A 21,407-nucleotide genomic window follows, 5' to 3' on the forward strand; every position below is an offset into this window, starting at 1 on the left:
TGCTTCTCAACGTCTAGTATGTGTCTGCCCTACTAGACTGTGTGCTCCTTGAAGGCGGGGACTCTGTTGTTTTCCCCTTTGTAAACCCAGTCCTTTGTATGCTGTAGACACTAATAATTGTTTGTGGAATAAATGACTCTCTAACTGGAAACAGTGCATTTATAATTGTGTGCCCATGGGAACATTCCATTTACAATTCTACTTCATTTATTCTCGGAGAGAGTAGCTGCCAAATAAAAGCATGTTACAGATTACCGTCAGCGTTCTCTGTCTCACGACGGCCTGGGATCCCGGAGCCAGGAAAGCTCTGAGGGTGGCCTACCGTGCAGAGTGAGGTTGCTGCCTCTGAAGGCACCTCGGCTCCAGGCCAGGCCAGGCCTGCGAAATGTGGGCTGCCCTTCTCGTCTCCTCTGGAGGGTCGGTCTAGGAGCCACATTTCTCTGTTGCTTTAATCTCTTACTGGAAAGATGAGGATCAACGCCTCCCTCTCGCCCCCCAGCACTGGCACAGTGGTCCTGTTCAGCCCAATGCCCTGACTTGGTCACTGCCTTCAGACAGAATAACTCATCCCACTGTCTGATCCCATCTCCCAGCAGGACCAAGAACCCAGGTTGCCTGGGACTAAGGGGTTTCCTGGGAGGTAGGACATTCAGCACTAAAACCAGAATAGTCCCAGGCAGGCCGGAGTGAGTGGCCACCCAACTGGGAGCCCCTTTCTCTCTCCCCACGGTAACCATCCCAGGGGTAAGCACCTAATCAACACCCACTGAACGGGAGTTTCGCTGATGTCAGTTGATACGAGCTGCCACCCCCAGCTCTTTTCTCTTCCCTCCAGCTGCCTGTCTGCTTGTTCCTCCCTTTCCTCACCACTCGCTCCCTCTCCAAGCCCCACCGGAGCCTGGCTCTGTCCCTAATACACACTCGAACACTCCAGACAAGGTTACTGACTTGCCCCTCCCCAACTCCAGCGGGTGCTTCTCAGCACTCAGATCACTTGATCTCTCTTATTGAACTCAATACTGCTGACTACACGCTCATTTTGAAAATCTCTCCTAATTGACTCCAGTCTTTATCTTCCCCTGGCTCTCCGTTTCTCTCTCTGGTGATTCCTTTTCAGCCTCCTTGATAGGTTTTGCTCTGCTCACCACTTACATCATGGGTTCTTACGCCGGGGTCCACAGAAAGGCTTAAAGAGCCTAAGAATCCCCTGACACGATGTACAAAAGTGAGTGTGCAAGCTTCTTCTCAAGTAGGCTTTCACCATGTTCTCAATGGGTCTTGCTCCAAAACAGACTTTAAAACCACCTTAAATCTTGATGTTCCCCACTGTGAACTACTTAGAATTTCTTTTCTTTCACTCTATGCCCATGGTTCTCAAAATTGTGTACATCGTACGAATCAGGTGAGGTGTTTATTAAAACACAAATTCTCAGACCCCTCTTTAAGAGATTCTGATTCAGTAAGTCTCAAGTGGGGCCTGGGTCTCTGTATTTTAACACACATTCTTGCTGATTCTGATGCAAAGGGTCCATGAAGTAAATTCGAGAAATACTAACTTTCAAATCTCTTCATGGGCTCTTTCACACATGGCTGGGGTTTACGTGATCACCAACATACTGACAAACCTCACAGTGCTAAATCTCTGATCCTAACCTTTGTTCTAAGCTATGGAGCCACACTCCCACCTGGACGCACCTCAGAGACCTCCAAACTCAACACGCTCGCAACAGAAAGCAGTCCTTGCACCATTCCCCACTGCAGGGAACAGCAGCACACCTACCCAGTCTCCCACGTCTGAAATCGGAAAGTCATTCCAGACACCTCTTTTTGCCTCACCATCTACGGCTGTCATCTCTTGTACTTCTTAAACATTTTTCAGATCTGTTCCTTTCTTTCCCTCCTTGTTGCCATGTCCTAGCCCTTGTCATTTGTCACCTAGACCACCACAATAGGCTCCTGCCTATTCTGCCTGCCTCTGGGTTCAAGTTTCATGCCCCCCAACTCATTTTTCACCGTAGTCATCAGAAAGATCTTTATAAAATGCAAATCTGATTGTGCCTTTCTCTCACTGGGAGTTCTGCCACTAACTAGCTATATGATCTCAGACAAATACTGAGCTTCTCTGTTCCTCAGTGTCCTCATCTGAATCTTATCTTTCCTTATCTTCTTCATGGAGTTGTGGTGAGAACTGTAAGATTTAATATGTCACACCTGGAGCCATACCTGGCACCCGACAGCGCTGAAGAACGTGAGTCATTACTATCACAGGACACAAAGCCAGCTCCTTACAGGCATCTGGGCCCTTCACATCCTGGTCCTCACCTACCTGTTCACAGCTGACCCACTAACTCTGGGCTCAGCTTGGTGGAAACACTCAGGGACCCTAATAGACCCTGCTCCCTGAGGCCTCTCTGCTCTAGCTCACGCTGTTCCCTCTGCCTGAGATGCTTTTTCCAGCCCAGCTTACCAGTAATTCCTACTCATCCTGAAGACTTCAGATATATGTCCCTCCTTTAGAAAGCCCTCCTTGAAGCCCCAGCCTGAGCAACACGGTCCTCTGAGCCTTGTTAGCATATCCCATGCCTTAGCACCATAACTGGTCCCACCACAGGGTACTGCAACAATTATCTACTTTAGGCCCCTCTGTTGGGCATGAGCACCACCAGGGCAAGGACCATTTCCTCAAGACAGGCTTCCTTCCCTTCAGCTGATCAAAGGCTTGGTCCACAGTTCCCTTCCCACCTGTTTATCTTTGGAGGTCCAAGACAATAGGGCAGATTCTTTGCTGGTCCCAGGAAACCTCCCTCCTTGCTCTCTAGGAACTGATGCTGCCCACACCCTGCCTGGTGCAAATTAGTGAGGAAGGGCGGTCTGTCTGCACAGTCCAACCAGCAGCCTGGTGGTAAAGCCAGGTCGGACAGCAAAAGCACCCTCCTGACATTTGGGTCAATTAAAATGACTTTCTGGTATTTCTCAAGAAATTAAAGAAGAAAGATGTTTCCTCTGCCTAAGATACATTCTCCTTCAGACAACCACAAGTTTGCATTTTACCTCTTCTCAAGCTCAGGTCAAGTCACTGCCTTCAGAAAACATCTCTCCACTCATTCCCATTCACTTAATAGCTACTAAGAGGAGGGCGCTCTGCTAGGCTCTGGGAACAAAAGTGACATGCTCTGCCCTTAAGGAGATTACCACTTGCAGGAAAAATAGACAAAGACAGCTACACAATGGGTACACAATGGTGCTGGGGTTCTGGAGAAGTAATTCTCATCTGTAAAACAGAGCTAACTGAAGTATTTTTCTATGGTGATTAACTGAGACAAGATATATGAAGGTGCCCAGTATCCAGTGCATTCTGTGTGCCTAAAACATGTGCCTCTGCCCCTCAGCTGCACTTCAAGGCCCTGTGTGCCTCTGACCACTTTCAAGCTTTTGTGATAGCTATTTAGAGCTTATCTTCCTCCTGAGACTGTGAGCCTCTTGAGGGCAGGCTCAGGTCTGAGTCATCAGATCACTCCCCGACCTTCCTTGGTGTAGCATGGAACCCCCATCTTAGCAGGCGTGGGCTCAGTAGCTGGCAAGGGAATTAATAACTAAGTGAGGGAACAGTGGGAGGCCCGAGAGAAGTGGCTATAAATAAATGTTCCCCAAACCAAGAAGAAACAGAGCCAGACTCTGAGGCAGTTTGTAAAGTCTTGACGTGTTTACTTTCAACATACAAGCAATGAAAGTGAACTTAAAAAGTGGGCTGAGAATCATCTGGAAGGCTGCCTCTCAGCTGGGAGTAGAGCAGCTGACACTGAGAAGCAAGGGCTACAAAAACCTATCTGGGTGCTCCAGGACAGAGCGAGCTCGAGTTTACGTCCCGAGTACCAAGGAGAGGAACAATGGAGACAAGGACACAGGGTCCTCTCCTTTGCCAAATTCCAATCTCTCTCTGAAGCACATCTCCTGCTAGTTCAGTAGACCCCTGAAGGTCAAAGACTGTGATTTCATGGGATGCTCAAAACAACCATTACAAGGTAGTAATTACATTTATCCCTTTACATTAAGTGACTTGTTCGGAGTCACACAGGGAGTGAGAAACACCACTTGGCTGGGATCCTGTCTTCTTCCTCCTTTCTCTGGAGGCCTCTCCTGCGGCTTCCTGGGCCTCACTCCCTCAGTGTCCTCTGCTCACATTTTGAACTCCACCTTCCACTCACAAACACACTCCACTCCTCTCTCCCTCAGCCCGTCACGCCTTCTCTCCAGGTCCTAGGTCACAGAGTTCAGGCCCTCTCACCACTCCGCTCCAGTTGCTCTCTCTGCGGTCACCAGTGGCCTTCTGGTCACTAGAGATGATAGGCTTGCCCTTGTTCTCATCCTCTTAGTCCCCTTTTTGACACCCTTCCATTGGCTCTTGTGACAGCACTAGCTTGGTTCTTCTCTGGACTGTCCCATTTCTGGTCACTGTCTTTCTCAAGGTGGACAGGGCCAGAGAGAGAGAAAGTCAGAGAAAGTCTGATTGGCTGGTGCCAGTCAGGGACCGGAGATGTACCAGAAACACAGTGCAGCAACATCTAATTTACACTGTCACTCACAGAGGCAGTGTTGGGAAGTTAAGGGAGCACGGGATCAGAGTCTGAGCAACGCCCAGGCCTGGCTCCGTCATTTGCTAGCCACGGGACCTCAGGGAAGGCAGTGCATGCTGTGTAAAATGAGGGTAACGATCTTTCTTGACTAGCTGTTAAGTTTGTTGGAGCTCGAATAAACCGGAGCACAGTTTACTAAACATGACTAGCACCCAAGCTACCATCTTGAATAAGTAAAATCTTGGTTCAAATAATAGCACATCTGCACGAGGCGAGACTTAAGGTGTAATCAGTATGAAGTGCCTTCTGTGTCCACATGCAGAGTCGTTATTACCTCTTAGTCTTTTAACTTTTAACCTCTAAGTAGAAAATCAAGGTCGTGGGTTCCTCAGTATGGCCTGGAGAATCACCTCGGGGGTCCAGGTAGGATGGGAGCTGTCGGGCCCTGTCTTTGTGGAGCGCCTCAGGGCTGAGGCTTGTCCACTGGAGGGGAGGCCTCCCTGTGGGGCATCTACTCCTCCAGGTCTCAGGTCCTGCTTTGCCCCTGTACTCTCCTTGTGTGTCACCTCCAGCCAGAGTGATCCCCTAGCGCCACTGGAAAGACTCAGCTTAACTTTTCTTCATACCACTTCCTGTACTTGCCACTATATTGAAGGTCTGTTTATTTTCTCTCTCTCCCATGAGGCAGGTTTTTTTGGGGTTTGTTTGTTTTAAAAATATTGTTCATCTCTGTAGCCCAGTAACTGGGACCTAGTGATTGCTCAATAAATATTTCTGAATAAATGCTTGCTTTTGAGTTTGCCTAGTTTTGCCAGGGATCGTAGTTCTCAACCTTCAAGGATTCTGTTGGGTGGTGGGGTGGGCGGGGCGAGAGACGACGGGACCCATGACTTACCTGAGATCTGGCCACCCCTGCCTTCTCTCTCTCTCTTCCTGCATTCATTTAAAAAACAAACCAAGAAAACACCTCATTTACTGAGTATTGACTATGCACCAAATATATTCCCACGCCTAGTACTTAAAAGAAACTCAACTCTCTGTTGAATAAAAGACGTGGTCTCTGTCCTAAAATGGAAGGCACACATGTACAGACAGTCCACAAGGCTATGAGTGGCGCACCCAGGTGTGTACAAAGTGCCACCGGTGCAAGAGGAGGGCACGCTTCATCCTGCCAGGGAGGGAGTGGACCATTTCAGGCAAAGCGAATAGAGTCAGCACAGAGAGGAGAGCATAGCCTCCTCAAATATCACCCTGGGCCTCCCGGCACCTCTCAACATGCATTCAAGAGGAATGAGGAAACCCACACCACAGAAGTCGTCACCATGTCCCAATTCAGTGATTGAGAAACAGAGAGACTGGGAATCACAGCCTTGTTAGAGCTGAGAAACATTCAGAAGCAATTTTTTTAGATGGAGGAAACAGGCCTGCAGAAGGAAGTAAGTTTCCCAATGTCCCACGGCTAATAGGGGGGAAGGGCTGGGACCAGAGTACAAATCTTACTTTCTGCTGTACAAGAGGGCTTTTCTGCTTTACTTAGTAAAGCATTTTTACCACATGTGATTTTTCCTTTTCCATATCATTTTTTTCCAAACCACTTGAAAGTAAACTGCAGATATCACGATACTTCAATCCTAAGGTTTTTAGCATACATTTCTTTACAATAAGGACATTTTAGTATATAACTTAAATACCATTATTACATCTAAGAAAATTAATAATTTATTAATAATTTACTAATAAATCTAATACAGAGCCCATATTAAAAGTTACCCAATTTTCCCCCAAATTTTTTGGCTTTTATGGATCCAGGATCCACCCAGGCACTACATCTGGTTGGGCTGTCTGCTTATTCTCTTTTAAGTTAGAACATTAGGCCATTTTTTGTTTCTCACTGATATTGATTTTTTTGTGTGAAGGGTTCAAGTCAATTGTCTTGCAGGCTGTCCCCATTCTGGATTGTTTCTTGGTGATTAAATTCAGAGTAAACAGCAAGAACACTGCCTAGGTGACCGTTGGTACTTATTCTATCACATCTCATCAGGCAGCACATCAAGTTAATTGGCTACTCTGAGAGGCATTTCCCCCTTGGTAATTAGCAAATCATCTATAGTGTGATTTTTTTTTCTTAATAGGAACAGGCTTGAAACAGGTTTAATGTTGTCTTCTAAACTTAAAATGTTTATTCTGAAACATTTCATGCCTGCGAGAAGTAGGTTCCTGTGATCCCACCACTTGGTCTAGGAAATGTGAGATCACCTCATAAAGCTGTTTAGTTCAAGAGAAGCCCCCACATCCTCTCCCAGATCCCAGTGCCCTCCTCTCTACCAGTGGGAGCCACCATCTTGAACTGGGTGCTTACCAGTTCTATGCACACCTTTCTTTCTTTTCTTTTTTTTTTTTGTGAGGAAGATTGGCCCTGAGCTAACATCTGTTGCCAATCTTCCTCTATTTTGTATGTGGGACGCCGCCACAGCATGGCTTGCTGAACAGCGTGCAGGTCCATGCCCGGGATCCGAACCTGCGAACCCTGGGCCACTGAAGTGGAGCACACAAACTTTACTACTACACCACTGGGCCAGCCCTATGCACGCTTTTTGAAGTGCAGTCATATAACTGAATATTTTACAGAAGTGGTTCTCAAAACTTTCTTTGTCTCAGAACCCCTTTATATCTATAAAAATTATTGAGGATGTCAAAAAGCTTCTGTTTATGTAGGTTAAGTCTACCCCAATTTACCATATTTGAAATGAAAACTGAGAATTTTTTAAAACACAAGAATACACAAGAGCACATTTCATTTCTTGTCACAGTGACAATATCAACACACATCAGGTAGCCTCTGGAAAATTCCACTGTACACTTGTGAGATAAGAGTGAAAGGGGCAAATAATGTCTCAGTATTATTATAAATATAGTTTTGACTCACGACCCTTAAAAGGGTAGGTCTCCTGACCACATTTTGAGAACTGCTGCATTACAGCAATGAAAACAGTAAATTAGATCTGCATATATTAACATGCAGAAACTCAAGTGGTGACTGTTTGAGCCCCATTTTGTGAGGGTTAGAATTAAAGAAATGAAGCCTAGGGCCGGCCCTGTGGCTTGGTGGTTAAGTGCGCGCACTGCGATGCTGGCGGCCCGGGTTCGGATCCCGGGTGCACATCGAGGCACCACTTCTCCGTTCATCCTGAGGCCGAGTCCCACATACAGCAACTAGAAGGATGTGCAGCTACGACACACAACTATCCACTGGGGCTTTGGGGGGAAAAAATAAAATAAATAAAAAAAAATAAATAAAGAAATGAAGCCTAAATTCAGTGTTAACCCCAGACATCCTCTCTTCCATCCACATTGGCTGGGAGGATCAGACAGCCACGTCACGTGCAATCAAGACGTTTGCCTTTTCTCCACTCTAGTGCCACTGCCCCAGATGCTTGGACAGCTGGTTTCCACTTCTCTGTGAAGTCTACTGGAATCTGGAAAAAACACTCCAACCAACTGTTGAGAGAGTCTGATATTCTTAGACTGAACCTGTCTCACACCATTTCCCACACTTTCTTTCAAGGCCGCCAACATAGCCATTTCCTTAGGGAGCCATCTGATAGGCCACAGGGACATTCGGGCTCCTCTAACCTCAAAAACATTTACATTCTGATATATAGTGTGTCCCCAGAGTCTGTGACTTTGATCATTTGTGGCAGTGGAACGGGTTCCAACACAGCCTTAGGACAGCAGTAGAGATCTGCTGGGCGGAGGACTGGGGCTGTATGCTCATCTCTGAGAGTAAATCAATAGCCTGGGAATGAGACCTGGCTAAGCCCCAGCTAACATCCCTGATTAAATCATCTGCATACTTAGCAATTCGACTCTGCTCAATACACATCTGAGTAAGTGCACATCATTTACTAGGCACAGGGACAGACAGAAATGAGTGATACCGTGTCCTGACCTTGAAGAGCTCTAGGCTAGAGAGGAGATGGTGAAGAACAGATGATTGACAGAGATAAGCATGAGGCGCTATAGGAGGACAGAGGTCTCTGTCTTTCCCGGTATCAACAGTGTGAATCAGAGACTGCAAAGGATAACAGAGATTAGGAGGCCTTGATTCTAACCTTGATTCTGCAATTTTGGGCAAGTTCCTTCAGCTTTTGAAAACACAAGAGACCTGGCTTCAAATCTCAACTCTGCCAAGTGATACCAGTGTGACCTAGAACGAGTAAACCTAACTTTGCTGCCTTGTTTTCTATCTGTAACACCTCAGAGGATGAGGATGAAATACCACATATATAATATAATTAGCATAATGCTCGGTATATAACACTCAAAAAATTGGCAGCTGTTGTTATTTTTCTCAAGCATTTTCTGCCCCAGGACACCTGAGGAACACAACACGCTCTCATGAGAATAACCTAGAATCATTATGTTTCCCAATGGGAGGCACACTGGATTTTTTGGAATAGAAGAAGACAGAGAAGATTCAAGAAGCTCGCCAAATGACTTGGCCAAATGACACGGCCCTGGGGAAGAGTAACTGGACAGCATGCTCTCCGAGGGCTTGTTCAGTTGTAAGCTTCTGGAACTCTCTGACTCGCCTGTGAGGACAAGATGTCAAAGGAAATACCAGCTGCTCTTAGAGACTGTCTTCCAAACCCCGCTGCAGAGGCAAAGGTTGGGGATGGAGGGACTATGGGACGGACCCAGGCTGTGGGAGACTTCTTACATCTTCACATATTCAAGATCTGCAGGACAGTGGAATAAGCGGTAATTATTGTGCCCAGGCAGCCAACTAACGACTGTACAGGGAGTCTTGGAGCCTTCACCGCCTGCGAGCAAGTGAAATGTCTGCTCTTCTGGCTTCTTCTCTAACACGCCACAGCAGGAGGCTGACTGAGCAGCAGCTTTGGTAGCGCAGGCATCTCCCGCAGCATGTGTCAGAAGCAGTTAAGTAAATCCCGCAATTTAATCTACGTGTAGTGCCAGGCAATGTTTCAGGCACTGAGGACACATCAATGAGTAAAGAGACAAAAGTCCCTCTCCCCTCTTGGAACTTACATTCTGGAGAGGTGGAGATAGATAACAAATAACAAAAATAATAAATAAAAAAGTTATATGACATGTTAGAAGATGGTAAGTGCGTTAGAAACAAAAGAAAACAAGCACCGAGCACAACAAGGACAAGAGGGAAACAAGGGAAGGGATTCAAACCAGCTGGCTCCACCAGAAAGGGTCAGACATACCACTCACTCACATGGCTTTTCCTGCTGCACTCGGATATCGGCTCCTTCCTGCTTAGTTCAGCCTTGTTCTAGTCACTGGGAACCTGTTCTGCACAGGGTCAGAAAACCCTACCGACCCCCAGCTAGCACTCCAGATGCTCGCATCAAGCCTTTCCCATTATGGTCAAAGAAGCCACTGTTCACCTGACTCAGGTTTGATTCATTTCTTTCCTTCACACCCACATCTGATCCATCAGGAAGTCCTGGAGGCTATTCCTCCAAAGTACATCCCGAAACCGGCTACTTCTCCCACCTATACCGATTGCTCCATTATTAGTCCAAACCACCACCGCCCCTTACCTGGATGACTGCATCAGCCTCCCAGAGGTCTTCCTGCCTCCATTCTTGTCTCGCTACAGACCAGTATCCACCCAGTAGCCAGAGTAATTTTTCTTAAACCTCTATCAGATATATTTCTCTTTGCTTAAACTCCTCCAAAGGCTTCCCATGACACAATGAATAAAATTACACTCCTTACAAGGCCCACAGGCTCCCTGTGGTAAGGCCTGTCTACTTCTCTGCCCTTATCTCCCTTCACCCTCCCCTTATTCACGCAGCTTCAGCTGGGATCCTTGTTCTTTTTCTGATCCTTGAGCCCACCGAATTCTTCCCATCTCAGGGTCTTTACACTTGCAGTCCCTCCCCGCGCGCCCCCCACCTCATGTTTTCACCTTCAGAGTTTTGCACGGCTGCCTCATGTCACCACTGAGGTCTCAAAGTAAATGTCCCCACTATGGGCATTAGCTAAGGGAGGAGCCCAGCCACTCTCGACCGCGTTGCTCTACTTGGTCTTTTTCGCATCTCTTGTGTATGATTTCTCGACTGTATTCCCCCTCCCCACCTGCTTCCAGTACAATTTCAGGACGAGACCGCCCGTTATGTTCACCTGTGCATCCCTGGCACCTAGAGAGCACACTCTGGGTGACGCTGACAGGTGCTTGCTTGGTCCATTTTCACAATCACGCCTACCCTTCAGTTTACCTGAGAGCCCACTTTCTCCTGGAAGTCCTTCCCGACGGCCCCAACTTCTCAACGCTTGTTGCTCTTCCTCTCTACACTCACTACTGTCCACATCGTGAGGCACTCATGCCTCGTGGTCTCTCCATTTCTGAGAGTCTCCAAGTCTCCAGGCAGGGGCTCTAACTCGGCATGCGGGGACAAAAGGACAAGGCCGTGGCAATCAGGAGACGCGCGCTCAAGGTGTTTCTCCTGTCAAGTACTCGCTCCTTCTCTGCCTTGGTTTCTTCCTCTATGAAAAGGGAACAATAGAAGCAATACTTGCCACTTTCAGGACTGTGGTGAGAATTAAATGAAATGATGCAGTGAGAGCATGCTGTGCACTGCTGTGCCCAAGGGAACTCCAGCTCCCAGTCCACAGCTAAGGGCTCAGAAAATGTTTCTTGACTGATGGATGGCCAGAGCTGGGGCTGATAAGGTGGGTTTTCATGATACGAAGGCCCTTTGTATCCTCACCACAGGCACCACATGACTTAGGAATCTAGATAGTATATCCCCATTATGTCTGCATGAAGAAAACAAACAGTTGAGTGTTGACAGCAGCGGTACTTGCATCTCCCCTGCTGCTGCTCCTGGAGTGCTGGAGTGCTGTCAGAGGCAGCAGCCTTGCACAGGGCAAGGGAAGTATAGAAAACCTGGGCTTTGGGTTTGGCTGGGCCACTAATTCAGCAAAGACAAGTCCTGCCCTGCCTCCGGGCCTCAACTTCCTGATCTGTGTACCTCAGAGCTGGACAAGCTAGGTAGTTTTCAGACTTCGAAATCATCATCACCAACAATACAACTCTTTATTCCTCAAAGAAATACTGAGGAATACTTAACAAAGATAAAAGAGAGTTAATTTGGTTGAAGTGGAGAGTAGGATGCCTGAAGCACCACTAACCTGCATGATCTACTGCAGGTGGTCTCTAAAGGCCTTTTCAAGACAGAAACTTCTAAGATTTCCACACTTTAAAAAGACCTTTAAAACATTGCTTTGCTTCCTCCCCATTTGCTTCTGATCCTACTTTCTGCAGTCAGCGGTTGACAGGATAAAATGCCTGGCTTTCACAGTGTAACTCACAACTGAAAATGACTTTGGAAGTTAACACGCCTTTGAAATGGAAAGTATTCTGTTCTCTACAGCTCCACCCACAAAATCCATTAAAGCTAAAGGAAATTATTAAAATGATAGAAAACTGGCTGCAAAGGAGCAGGAATAAAGCCAACCATAAAAAAACAGTGTGTTTCCCTCGCCCTGTGAGACTTGGGGGCCCAGAGGAGGTGATTCCAACAGCATGGCCAAGACTGCACTACGAGGGAGAGCTATGCTCCCTCACCAAAGCCCCCCTTCTGCTGACCAGAAGCAGCATCAGACCAGTTCTACTTACTGAAATGTCAATCTTAATAACTCACTGCAAAATGCTTCCAGAGAGCCTGTGTAGCGTCCTGGAAAAAACAACGGACGAAGCTGTTCTGGTTGGTTCTAGTTCTAGTCCTTCCTCAACCAGCCATGTGACATTCAGTAAGTACCACAACTTTTCAGAGGCTGGGCTTCCTCATCCACAAAACAAGACAGATAACCCCCAACAGGGTTAACAGAACCAAATAAGAAAACTGGTGAAACAGCACTTTGGAAGCTGTGAAGTGCTTTTTAAGGTAGAGGATTATCATTTTATGCTAAGACATAAAGCTGTAACGAGTTAATAAAGTAAATGCCAAAAATCCCAGAGGATAAAACTCTGTCCTATCACCTACAATCTTTCATGGAGTGTAGGGCCGGAAAGAGTCATGTCCAAAATGTAACCTCGCCTTTGGAAAGAGCACTCACAGAGGTGTAGGATGTAGACTGGCTGCTGCTTACACATGGGCTAAACAGCAACAGTCTAAGTGACCAATGGCCTAAAGTCAGTCACAAGTCTTTCACGCAGAAGGGCAGGACTCTGCTATTATAGTCCATGAAGTTTCTAACATAAAAGGAACCTCCATTCTTCTCTCTTTGCCCAGTATTCAGAGAAAACAACCTGAATGTTTTCAGGCCACTCTGGAGAGAAGAACCAGGACCCATCCACAGCACCTCTGAGCCAAACCACAACCCTTTAGATAGTTCAGACCCCTCTACAATCTGAGACAGGTGTCTGACTTCTGACTAAGTGCTTTCAACACAGAAGCCATTAAAGATCACAAGCACTGAGAGACACAGGACTATGTAATGGACAGACCAGCAGATGGAGAGTAAGTGGGCTCTGCCACTAACTTGCTGTGTGACCTTGGGTAAGTCCCTTGTCCTCTGATCTTTGATCTCTCACCAGTATAACAAGGGTATCTGGAATGACTTCTGTGGTCCCTTCCGTTCTACATTGTTACGTTCTAGGTTTCCTCTTGACATCCCTCTGTCCCCTTTTTGGTCCCCGTACTCACCCCGTGGCCATGGCTGAAAGGCTTTAGCACAGGGAACCCTGAGGAGGTGAGTCCTGTACTCCCACCAGGCTACGCTGATCAGGACCACAGACCCTCGGATGGCAGCAACTTGATTTTTAGACTCTACTTAAAACCAAACAGGAAAAGGAAGCTAAACCAGAGACAAAGGGGAAACAAACCCCAGTTAAAAACTGAAACCTAGGTAGAAAATAGAGAAACAAGAGGCTCACAGTGCAGAGACCCACCAGCGTGGGTGGCTGAGAGCCACTGCACGGCCTGAAACCCTCAAGGCTGGCAACCTCAAGCCTTGAGCGCTTCCTGCAAGGGCAGAGGCAGCCTGGGCTGGGGGTGGGGACCAGGCTGTGGTGCTGGCTCCACCACCAACTCTCTACAAGTCTTTTGAAAGGTCTAGGCCTAGGCTTTCCCACGTGTTATAGAGAGTGGAGGGTCAGCGCAGGTGGTTTCCTAAAGGCCTTTAGGAAAAGGCTCCAAGAACTTGAAAGCATCCCTGCTCATCCTGCAGAGAATAAAAGACTACATTATGAAGTTTTAGTAGCTGAAAAAGGCGTAATAGTTTACTCTGGTTAAATTTTGCACTCCTGTTGGGCAGACACTTCTCTCTAATGGTGCTATTTCAGTCAGCAACCTAGGGCCTGAAAGGAAACTGTTTGAGGAACACTGGAAACCTGGCTTTGTCACTAGCTCACCAGGTGAGCCTGGGCTTCAGCTTCCTCAACTGTAAGATGGGGCTAATAATCCTTATTTTGCATGTCTCCACAGGGTTCTCACAAAGATAAGAACCATTCCCAGGGGACGCCCCGTGGCTTAGCGGTTAAGTGCAAGCGCTCTGCTACTGGCGGCCCGGGTTCGGTTCCCGGGCGCACACCGACACACTGCTTGTCAGGCCATGCTGAGGCGGCGTCCCACATACAGGAACTAGAAGGATGTGCAACTATGACATACAACTATCTACTGAGGCTTTGGGGAAAAAAAGGAGGAGGAGTGGCAATAGATGTTAGCTCAGGGCCAGTCTTCCTCAGCAAAAAGAGGAGGATTGGCATGGATGTTAGCTCAGGGCTGATCTTCCTCACCAAAAAAAAAGAAGAACCATTCCCAGTCTTTCATGCAAAATTTACTGAGAATCCACAGGATGTCACGCATTTTCCCAGAAACTAGAGACAAAACACTGAAGAGAGCAGCAGTTCTTGCCCTGACGGGCCTTTTACAACTCCAAAACAAGAGACTGATATGTTAGCAAATAGATACATTCAAATGTTCTTACTGATATAGTGAAAACAGCTGTACAGAGTACAGCACAAAAGAAAGATAAGCTGTAACAGAGAGTTGAAAGCACTCTGAATGTTGAAAACATATTCTAAAAGGCTTTCAAAGATATACATTTCCCTTTAAGCACTGCTTTAGGTGCAAACCACAAATTTTGACATATTGTGGTTTTCATTTTCTTTTAGTTCAAAATATTTTCTATTTTTCCTTGTGATTTCTTCTTTTATCCATGGATTATTTAGAAGTATTTTGTTTACTTTCTAAATATTTGGTGTTTTCCTACATCTGTTACTGTTATTTATTTCTAAGTTAATTCTACTGTAGTCAAAGAACATACTTAGTATAATTTCTTGTTTTATTTTTCCTGGTATGATTTCAATCCTTTAAAATTTATGAAGACTTGTTTTATGGCCCAGCATGTAGTTTATCTTGGTGAATGTACTATGTGCATAAGAAAAGAACATGTATGCATCCTGAAATTGGGTGCAATGTTCTAAAAATGTCAATTAGGTCAAGTGTTGTTCAGATCTTATATGCCCTTACTGGTTTGTTGTTGTTGATTTGTTTTTGTCTAATTGCTTATCAATTGTTGAGAGATAATGCACCGTTCAGGTTTAAAATCTCCAACTGTGGTTGTGGATTTGTCTATTTCTCTTTTTAATTTTGTCAATTTTTATTTTATGTATTTTGAAGCTCTTGTTAGGTACATCAATTTTTACGACTATTATATCTTCTTGATGAATTGACGCTTTGATCAGCATGAAATGTCCCTCTTTATCTCTGGTAACACTCTTTGTCTTTAAGTTTACTTTATCTGATGTTAATGTAGCCACTTGGGGTTTCTTATGCTGTTTGCCTGGTATAACTTTCCACCCTGTATTGGTTTTCTATTGGTGCTGTAACAAATTACCAAAAACTTATGGCTTATAACACAAATTTACTGAGGTATAATTGACAAAATTGTGTATATTTAAGGTGTATGACGATGTTTTGATATACAGACACCACGTGAAAAAAAATCACCACAATCAAGCTAATTAACATATCCATTGCCTCATATAGTTACCATTTTCTTTTCTTTTTTAGATTCTCCACTTTTAAAAACTCGCGTGATTAGACTGGGCCCACTGGATAACCCAGGATAATTGCCCCATCTCAAGGTGCATAACTTGAATCACATCTGCAAAGTCCGTGTTGCCATGTGAGGTGACATACTCATAGGTTCTGGGGATTAGTGTGGGGTGGCAGTAGCACTCTGCCTACTACACATCCTTTTACTTTCACCCTGCCTGTGCCTTTGCATTTGAAGAGTGTCTCTTGCAGACAGTATACGATCGAGTCTTGCATTTTCATCCTGTCTGACAATCTCTATCTTTTAACTGGACTTACATTTAATTTACTGATATGGTTGGATGTAGATCTACTATTTTGCTATTTGTTTTCCGTTTGTCTCATCTGTTTTTGGTTTCCCTGTTCCTCTGTTTTAGTATTCTTTTGGGTTAACTAAATACTTTTTAGAATTCCATTTTAATTTCTCCATTGACTTTTTAGCTATATCTTTTTATATTATTTTTTAGAGGTCTGTCTAGGGATTACAATATACATTTTTAACTTTGTACAGTATACTTAGAATTAATATTGTACCACATCATGTAAAATGTAGGAACTTTGCAACTGCATAAATCCACTCCCATCCTTTATGGTATAGTAGTCATATGTATTACATATTCACAATACGTTATATATTTTTGTTTTAAATGGTCATATATATATACACACACATATATTTTTTAATTATTAAAAAGAGGTTTTTTTGGGCCGGCCCCGTGGCTTAGCGGTTAAGTGCGCGCGCTCTGCTGCTGGCGGCCCGGGTTCGGATCCCGGGCGCGCACCGATGCACCACTTCTCTGGCCATGCTGAGGCCGCATCCCACATACATCAAGTAGAAGGATGTGCAGCTATGACATACAACTATCTACTGGGGCTTTGGGGGAAAAAAATAAATAAATAAAATTATAAAAAAAAAACAAACACATAGCTTTAAAAAAAAAAAAAAAAGAGGTCTTTTGTATTTACCCACATATTTATCCTTTCCAGTACGCTTCATCCCTTCCTAAACATCCGAGTTTCCTGTATCATTTTTCTTCAGCCTGAGGAACTTCCATTAGCATTTCTTTTCTTTTTTTTTTTTTTTTTGGTGAGGAAGATTAGCCCTGAGCTAACATCCATTGTCAATCCTCCTCTTTTTGCTGAGGAAGATTGGCCCTGGGCTAACACCCATGCCCATCTTCCTCTAATTTATATGTGGGATGCCTGCCACAGCATGGCTTGATAAGCAGTGCGTAGGTCCACGCCCAGGATCCAAACCAGGATCCAAACGAATTCTTAAATTTCATTTTTGTTTCTAGAATTTCCATTTGGTAAATTTTTTTATAATTTCCATTTCTCTATTGAGATTCACCATCTGTTTGCTCATTGTATCCATCTTTTCCTTTCAGTCTCTGAATATATTTATAATAGCAACTTTGAAGGACCTGGGGGCTAATTCAAATTTCAGGGTCATCTCAGGGTCTACTGATTGCTTTTTTCCCTTAAGTGTAGGTCACATCTTGTGACTCTTTACATGTCCACTAATTTACGCCTGTAAGACATTGGTACGATACACTACAGAAAGTATGGGTTATGCTGTCTTCCTTTAAAGGTACTGACTTTGTCCTGGCAGACAGGTAAATTATTGGCAGATCCTTTTGGTGCTGTCAAGCTTGGATTAATTCTTCCTTAAGTTCTATTTTCATTTTGAACTTAGCCCAAGAGAGTGGCTAAGGGTACAATCCTTACTCCTAAGGTGTGGTTGTTCTGGGGTCTCAACTGAATACCCGAGGTATTCCGTCAGGTCTCTTCATACAAGTTGACTGTGATCTCCAACATCTCCCAGCACTGCATGACCTTTGGCATCACCATTCAATTCTTAGCCCTACAGCAGGCAATCTGTGCTAGGCCTCATGGAGAATTTCATTCCACACACACACAGCCCGCCCTTAGCCAACAACCCAAAGTGAATCCCTACACAAAACTCTCTTATGCTTGCCCCTACCATGAGGCTTCCACTTCTCTATTTCCTTGCCCTGCAACCATCCAGCTATTTCAGTAGCCTGTAATTCCAGTACTTGCCTCCTGAGCTCATTAACAAGAGCTTTTAGCTTGCGCTCCACCATTCAGCACCAAGACCAGAAAGAGACTCCAGGCAGAAAGCCAGAACCCTTGTGAGGCTTATGTGTGTTTCTTCACTCAAGGATCAGAGTCTGCCTGTGCTGCCGGTCAATGCCTGAAAACAGTAAGAATTTAATATTTTGCGTGAGTTTCAGTATCCCTCATATATGCAAGTGCTTCATATATTTTGTTCAGTTTCATAGTTGTTTTTGTCAAGAGAGCAAGTCCATTACCATTACTCTGTCATGGCCAGAAGCAGAAGTCAACTATGATTATTAAAGTGCCAAAGGTTATTCTTTTTCATTTTCTGAGCATTTCCTGAAACCGTTAGCCTGACTGTGAGAATTCACTGTGAGAATGTGCCTTTCACTTGCATCCCTCACTTCCTCTGTCCTCACACACATTACTACTGTTTTTCTTAGTTTCAATAAGTAGGTAACAGTTAAGAGTGAACCTTTTGGGGGCATTCTTTTAACTCTACCATCTAGCCTTAATAAGGCAGTTGAGCAGAATTATGAGGAGCAAGAAATGTGGAAAGATTTCTGGCCAGGGTGTTATGAGATGTGGATTCTAGCACATGCTTTATTATTGACACGGTACATGTCCTTGGGCATTCACTTCCCCACTCTCGACCCCAGCTTCCTCATCTGTTCAATGAAGTGACTGGCTGTATTAATAACTATGGACTGCAGATACAGCAACAATTCCTAAATCAATTGTGTCAGGGCAACAGAAAATGTTGGAAAAATAGGATAGGAGCTTTGACACTTGAAGAGCAATTTAGTGAGATAGTTAAAAAATGTCCTGTTTAAGGCAGCACCTTACAATGTGTTACTATGAACTGAGCTCAGCACCCAGTACACTGCTTAGGATATAGGAGGTACATGGTAAATGTTGATTGCATAAATGAATATATGAATGAATGAATGAAAGGGAAGGGCACCAAATCTCACACAGGATATTAAATGCTAAGGCATCTGGCTTTGGATCTTGAACATAGTAAATGCTCAACAGATGGCAACTGTATTGACTTGGATTGAAAGAGGTGTTTTCCATGTGTCTAGATCCCAATGGAAAGCACAACGGTTGACAATAAATCAGGCAGCTATACTAAAAGACACTCTACTTAGGAAATCTAGTTAAAAGACTTGCTGTGTGGCTTGAGAAAGTCGTCTTACTTCTGCGGATCTTAGCTTCCTTTTCTGTAAACAGTCTAATCTCTCTCCTACCCTCTCTCGGTGGAACACTTGAGCATAAAAGGGTCTTTGACTAAGAAATATTGGAAAAAATTAAGCTTGTATAATAGCGGCTTTTCATAAGAATTTGCATTAAAAAGAAGGCAGGGTGTTCTGAGTAGAAGATCTTATGTCCTAGGAGTGGAGAAAAAGGGGATGGAGAAATGGCTACACAGAATTAGTTATCATCACTGACACATTATGAAAACCTATTAGCAACGCTGCATGATCAACTGCAGTCAAACTTGGGTTTGCCCTTCAAGATCCAATTTACATATTACCTCTTTAATGACTGTTTATTGAACCCCCAAGATAGAGAAAATTATTCCTCCTGCTGTGCTCCTTCTGTATTTTAAAGTACTATCCATTTAGTTGTCACAGATCATTGTCCTTTAGGTAGGGGCTATCATGTTTTATTCATCTTTTTAACCAATTGTGCCCAGCACAATTCTTGGTACACAGTGGGTGTTCAGAATGTTTGTTAAGCTATTCTGCTGAAAAGACTGGGACTTAAGAAGCGTATGAATTACTAGTGGTAACGAGAGGGCATAAATATGGCCTTGTTTTTCAAATCTCAGCAGTTGGAAAGGGAATGGTTGAGCCTAGTCTGCAATACCAGGGTGCTCTGTCCTGAGGAACTTCCATCCCAACCAAGCTCCTTGCCAAACTGCCAAACTCATCTGCAGCATAAGTAGACACTACTAGCCAAAGCAACTGAATGTTCCAAGGAAATAATGCTGAACTCAAAGGGGAAATTATAACATCTCTGAGAATTGCAAGCACTTTAAAAGAAAGACAACAAACAAGGCAAGCTGTGATATATAATAGAAATATATATTTGGTCTTTATCCCTGTTTCTGGGTCACAGCTCCCAAAACCCTTGGAATTTCCAAAGAATAAGACCAATGGAAGCATCCTTTGTTACAATGTTTGGTCTTTTGTCTTCACTTCCTTAAATAGCTTCAGAATGATAAAAGTGAAATGGGTGTCTTTTGTTATTCATAACAAGCCCCTTTCAACCACCCCTGAGTTTACGTTTAATGAGGTGACTTTTGGAAAGTCCCTAAGAATAGAGGCTGGTAGCCAGGGGAACCAACCATGTGATTAGAGGGTTGGAACTTTCAGTCCCAGCCTCGACCTCTGACCTCTCAGGGAGAGCAGAAGGGCTGAGACTGAGTTCAATCACCAATGACCAATGATTTATTCAATCATGCCTGTGTAATGACGCTTCTATAAAATCCCAAAATGACGAGGTCTGGAGAACTTCCAGGTTGGTGAGCCAGAATGCATCCATGTGCTGGGAGGGTGGTTCACCCTAAACACGAGGATAGAAGCTCCTGTGCTTGGGATCCTTCCAGACCTCACTTTTTGTATCTTTTCATCTGGCTGTTCATCTGTATCCTTTAATATCCTTTGTAATAAACCAGTAAGCTAGCAAGTACACTGGTTTCCTGAGTTCTGTAAGTTGCTCTAGCAAATTAATCAAACCCAAGGAAGGGGTCATGGGAACCTCCAATTTATAGCCAGTTGTCAGAAGCACATGTAACAACCTGTACTTGTGACTGGCATCTGAAGTGGGGTGGGGGGGTGGTCAGTCTTGTGGGTCTGAGCCTTTAATCTGTGGGATCTGATGCTATCTCCAGGTAGCTGGTGCCAGAATTGATTTAAACTGAAGTACGCCCAGCTGGTGTCACAGAATTGCTTTATACGTGGAAAACCTACACATCTGGTGTCAGAAGTGAAGTAGTGTAGTAGAGTAGTGTGAGAGTAAAGGAAACACACAAAAGTAAGTTCTTCCTTTAGACAAGCAATACCATGGGAGACAGAATTCGAAAATTAACTAAGCATAATAAATGCCATTGGAGAGACAGAAAAAGATACTTAAAACATTAGATGGGAATAAGCAATGAGGAAGAAGAACCAAGCAATTTTTTTTTAGTGTAAAAATATAATTGTTGAAATAAAGAACTCAATGGATAGGCTAAGCAGAAGAAAAGACAGAGATGAAAAATATAAAATCAGGTTAAAAAAACTGACCTAGACATATTAGGAAGGGAAAAACAGATAGCGACAGAAGTAGAAGTATCAATTTCAGTGAAAAAGGCATCTCAGAAGGAACGAAAGACAAAGAGATGGAACACCTGGAAAAATAATGACAGAGAATTTTGCACAATTCAAGAAAGATTTTTACATCTTTGTAAAAGCTCAGACCAAAAAGGCTAACAGAGTGACGGAATTGATAAGTAAAAAACGTTAAGTGTGCATGTGCACACACACAAGGTTTATAATAATATTTCAGAACATCAGACAGAGAAAATTCTAAAAAGCTTTCCAAGTAAAACCAGATCATCTATAAAAGAGCAAAAACCAGACTAGACTTCTACATCCTAGCTGCCAGCTTCAGAATGCTGGAG

General features: G+C 44.3%; 1 protein-coding gene across 6 annotated transcripts in view; it reads right to left on the reverse strand.

The window, feature by feature from the left end:
* Positions 1-21,407, reverse strand: part of EVL (Enah/Vasp-like) — a 161,722-nt gene that overhangs the window by 71,017 nt on the left and 69,298 nt on the right. Inside the window, exon 1 of one of the 6 annotated variants that reach the window (XM_087447952.1) lies at positions 13,265-13,397. The exons of the other annotated variants lie outside the window; for them this stretch is intronic. Coding sequence (XP_087304078.1) covers positions 13,265-13,275 — 11 coding nt within the window. The 5' untranslated portion in view covers positions 13,276-13,397. Of the gene's footprint in view, positions 1-13,264; positions 13,398-21,407 lie in introns of those variants that run through there. 6 annotated transcript variants of the gene reach the window in all.

The sequence above is a fragment of the Ceratotherium simum genome, chromosome 24 (genome assembly GCF_057802395.1).
Source record: "Ceratotherium simum simum isolate JZ-2026a chromosome 24, ASM5780239v1, whole genome shotgun sequence".
Lineage (NCBI taxonomy): Eukaryota > Metazoa > Chordata > Mammalia > Perissodactyla > Rhinocerotidae > Ceratotherium > Ceratotherium simum.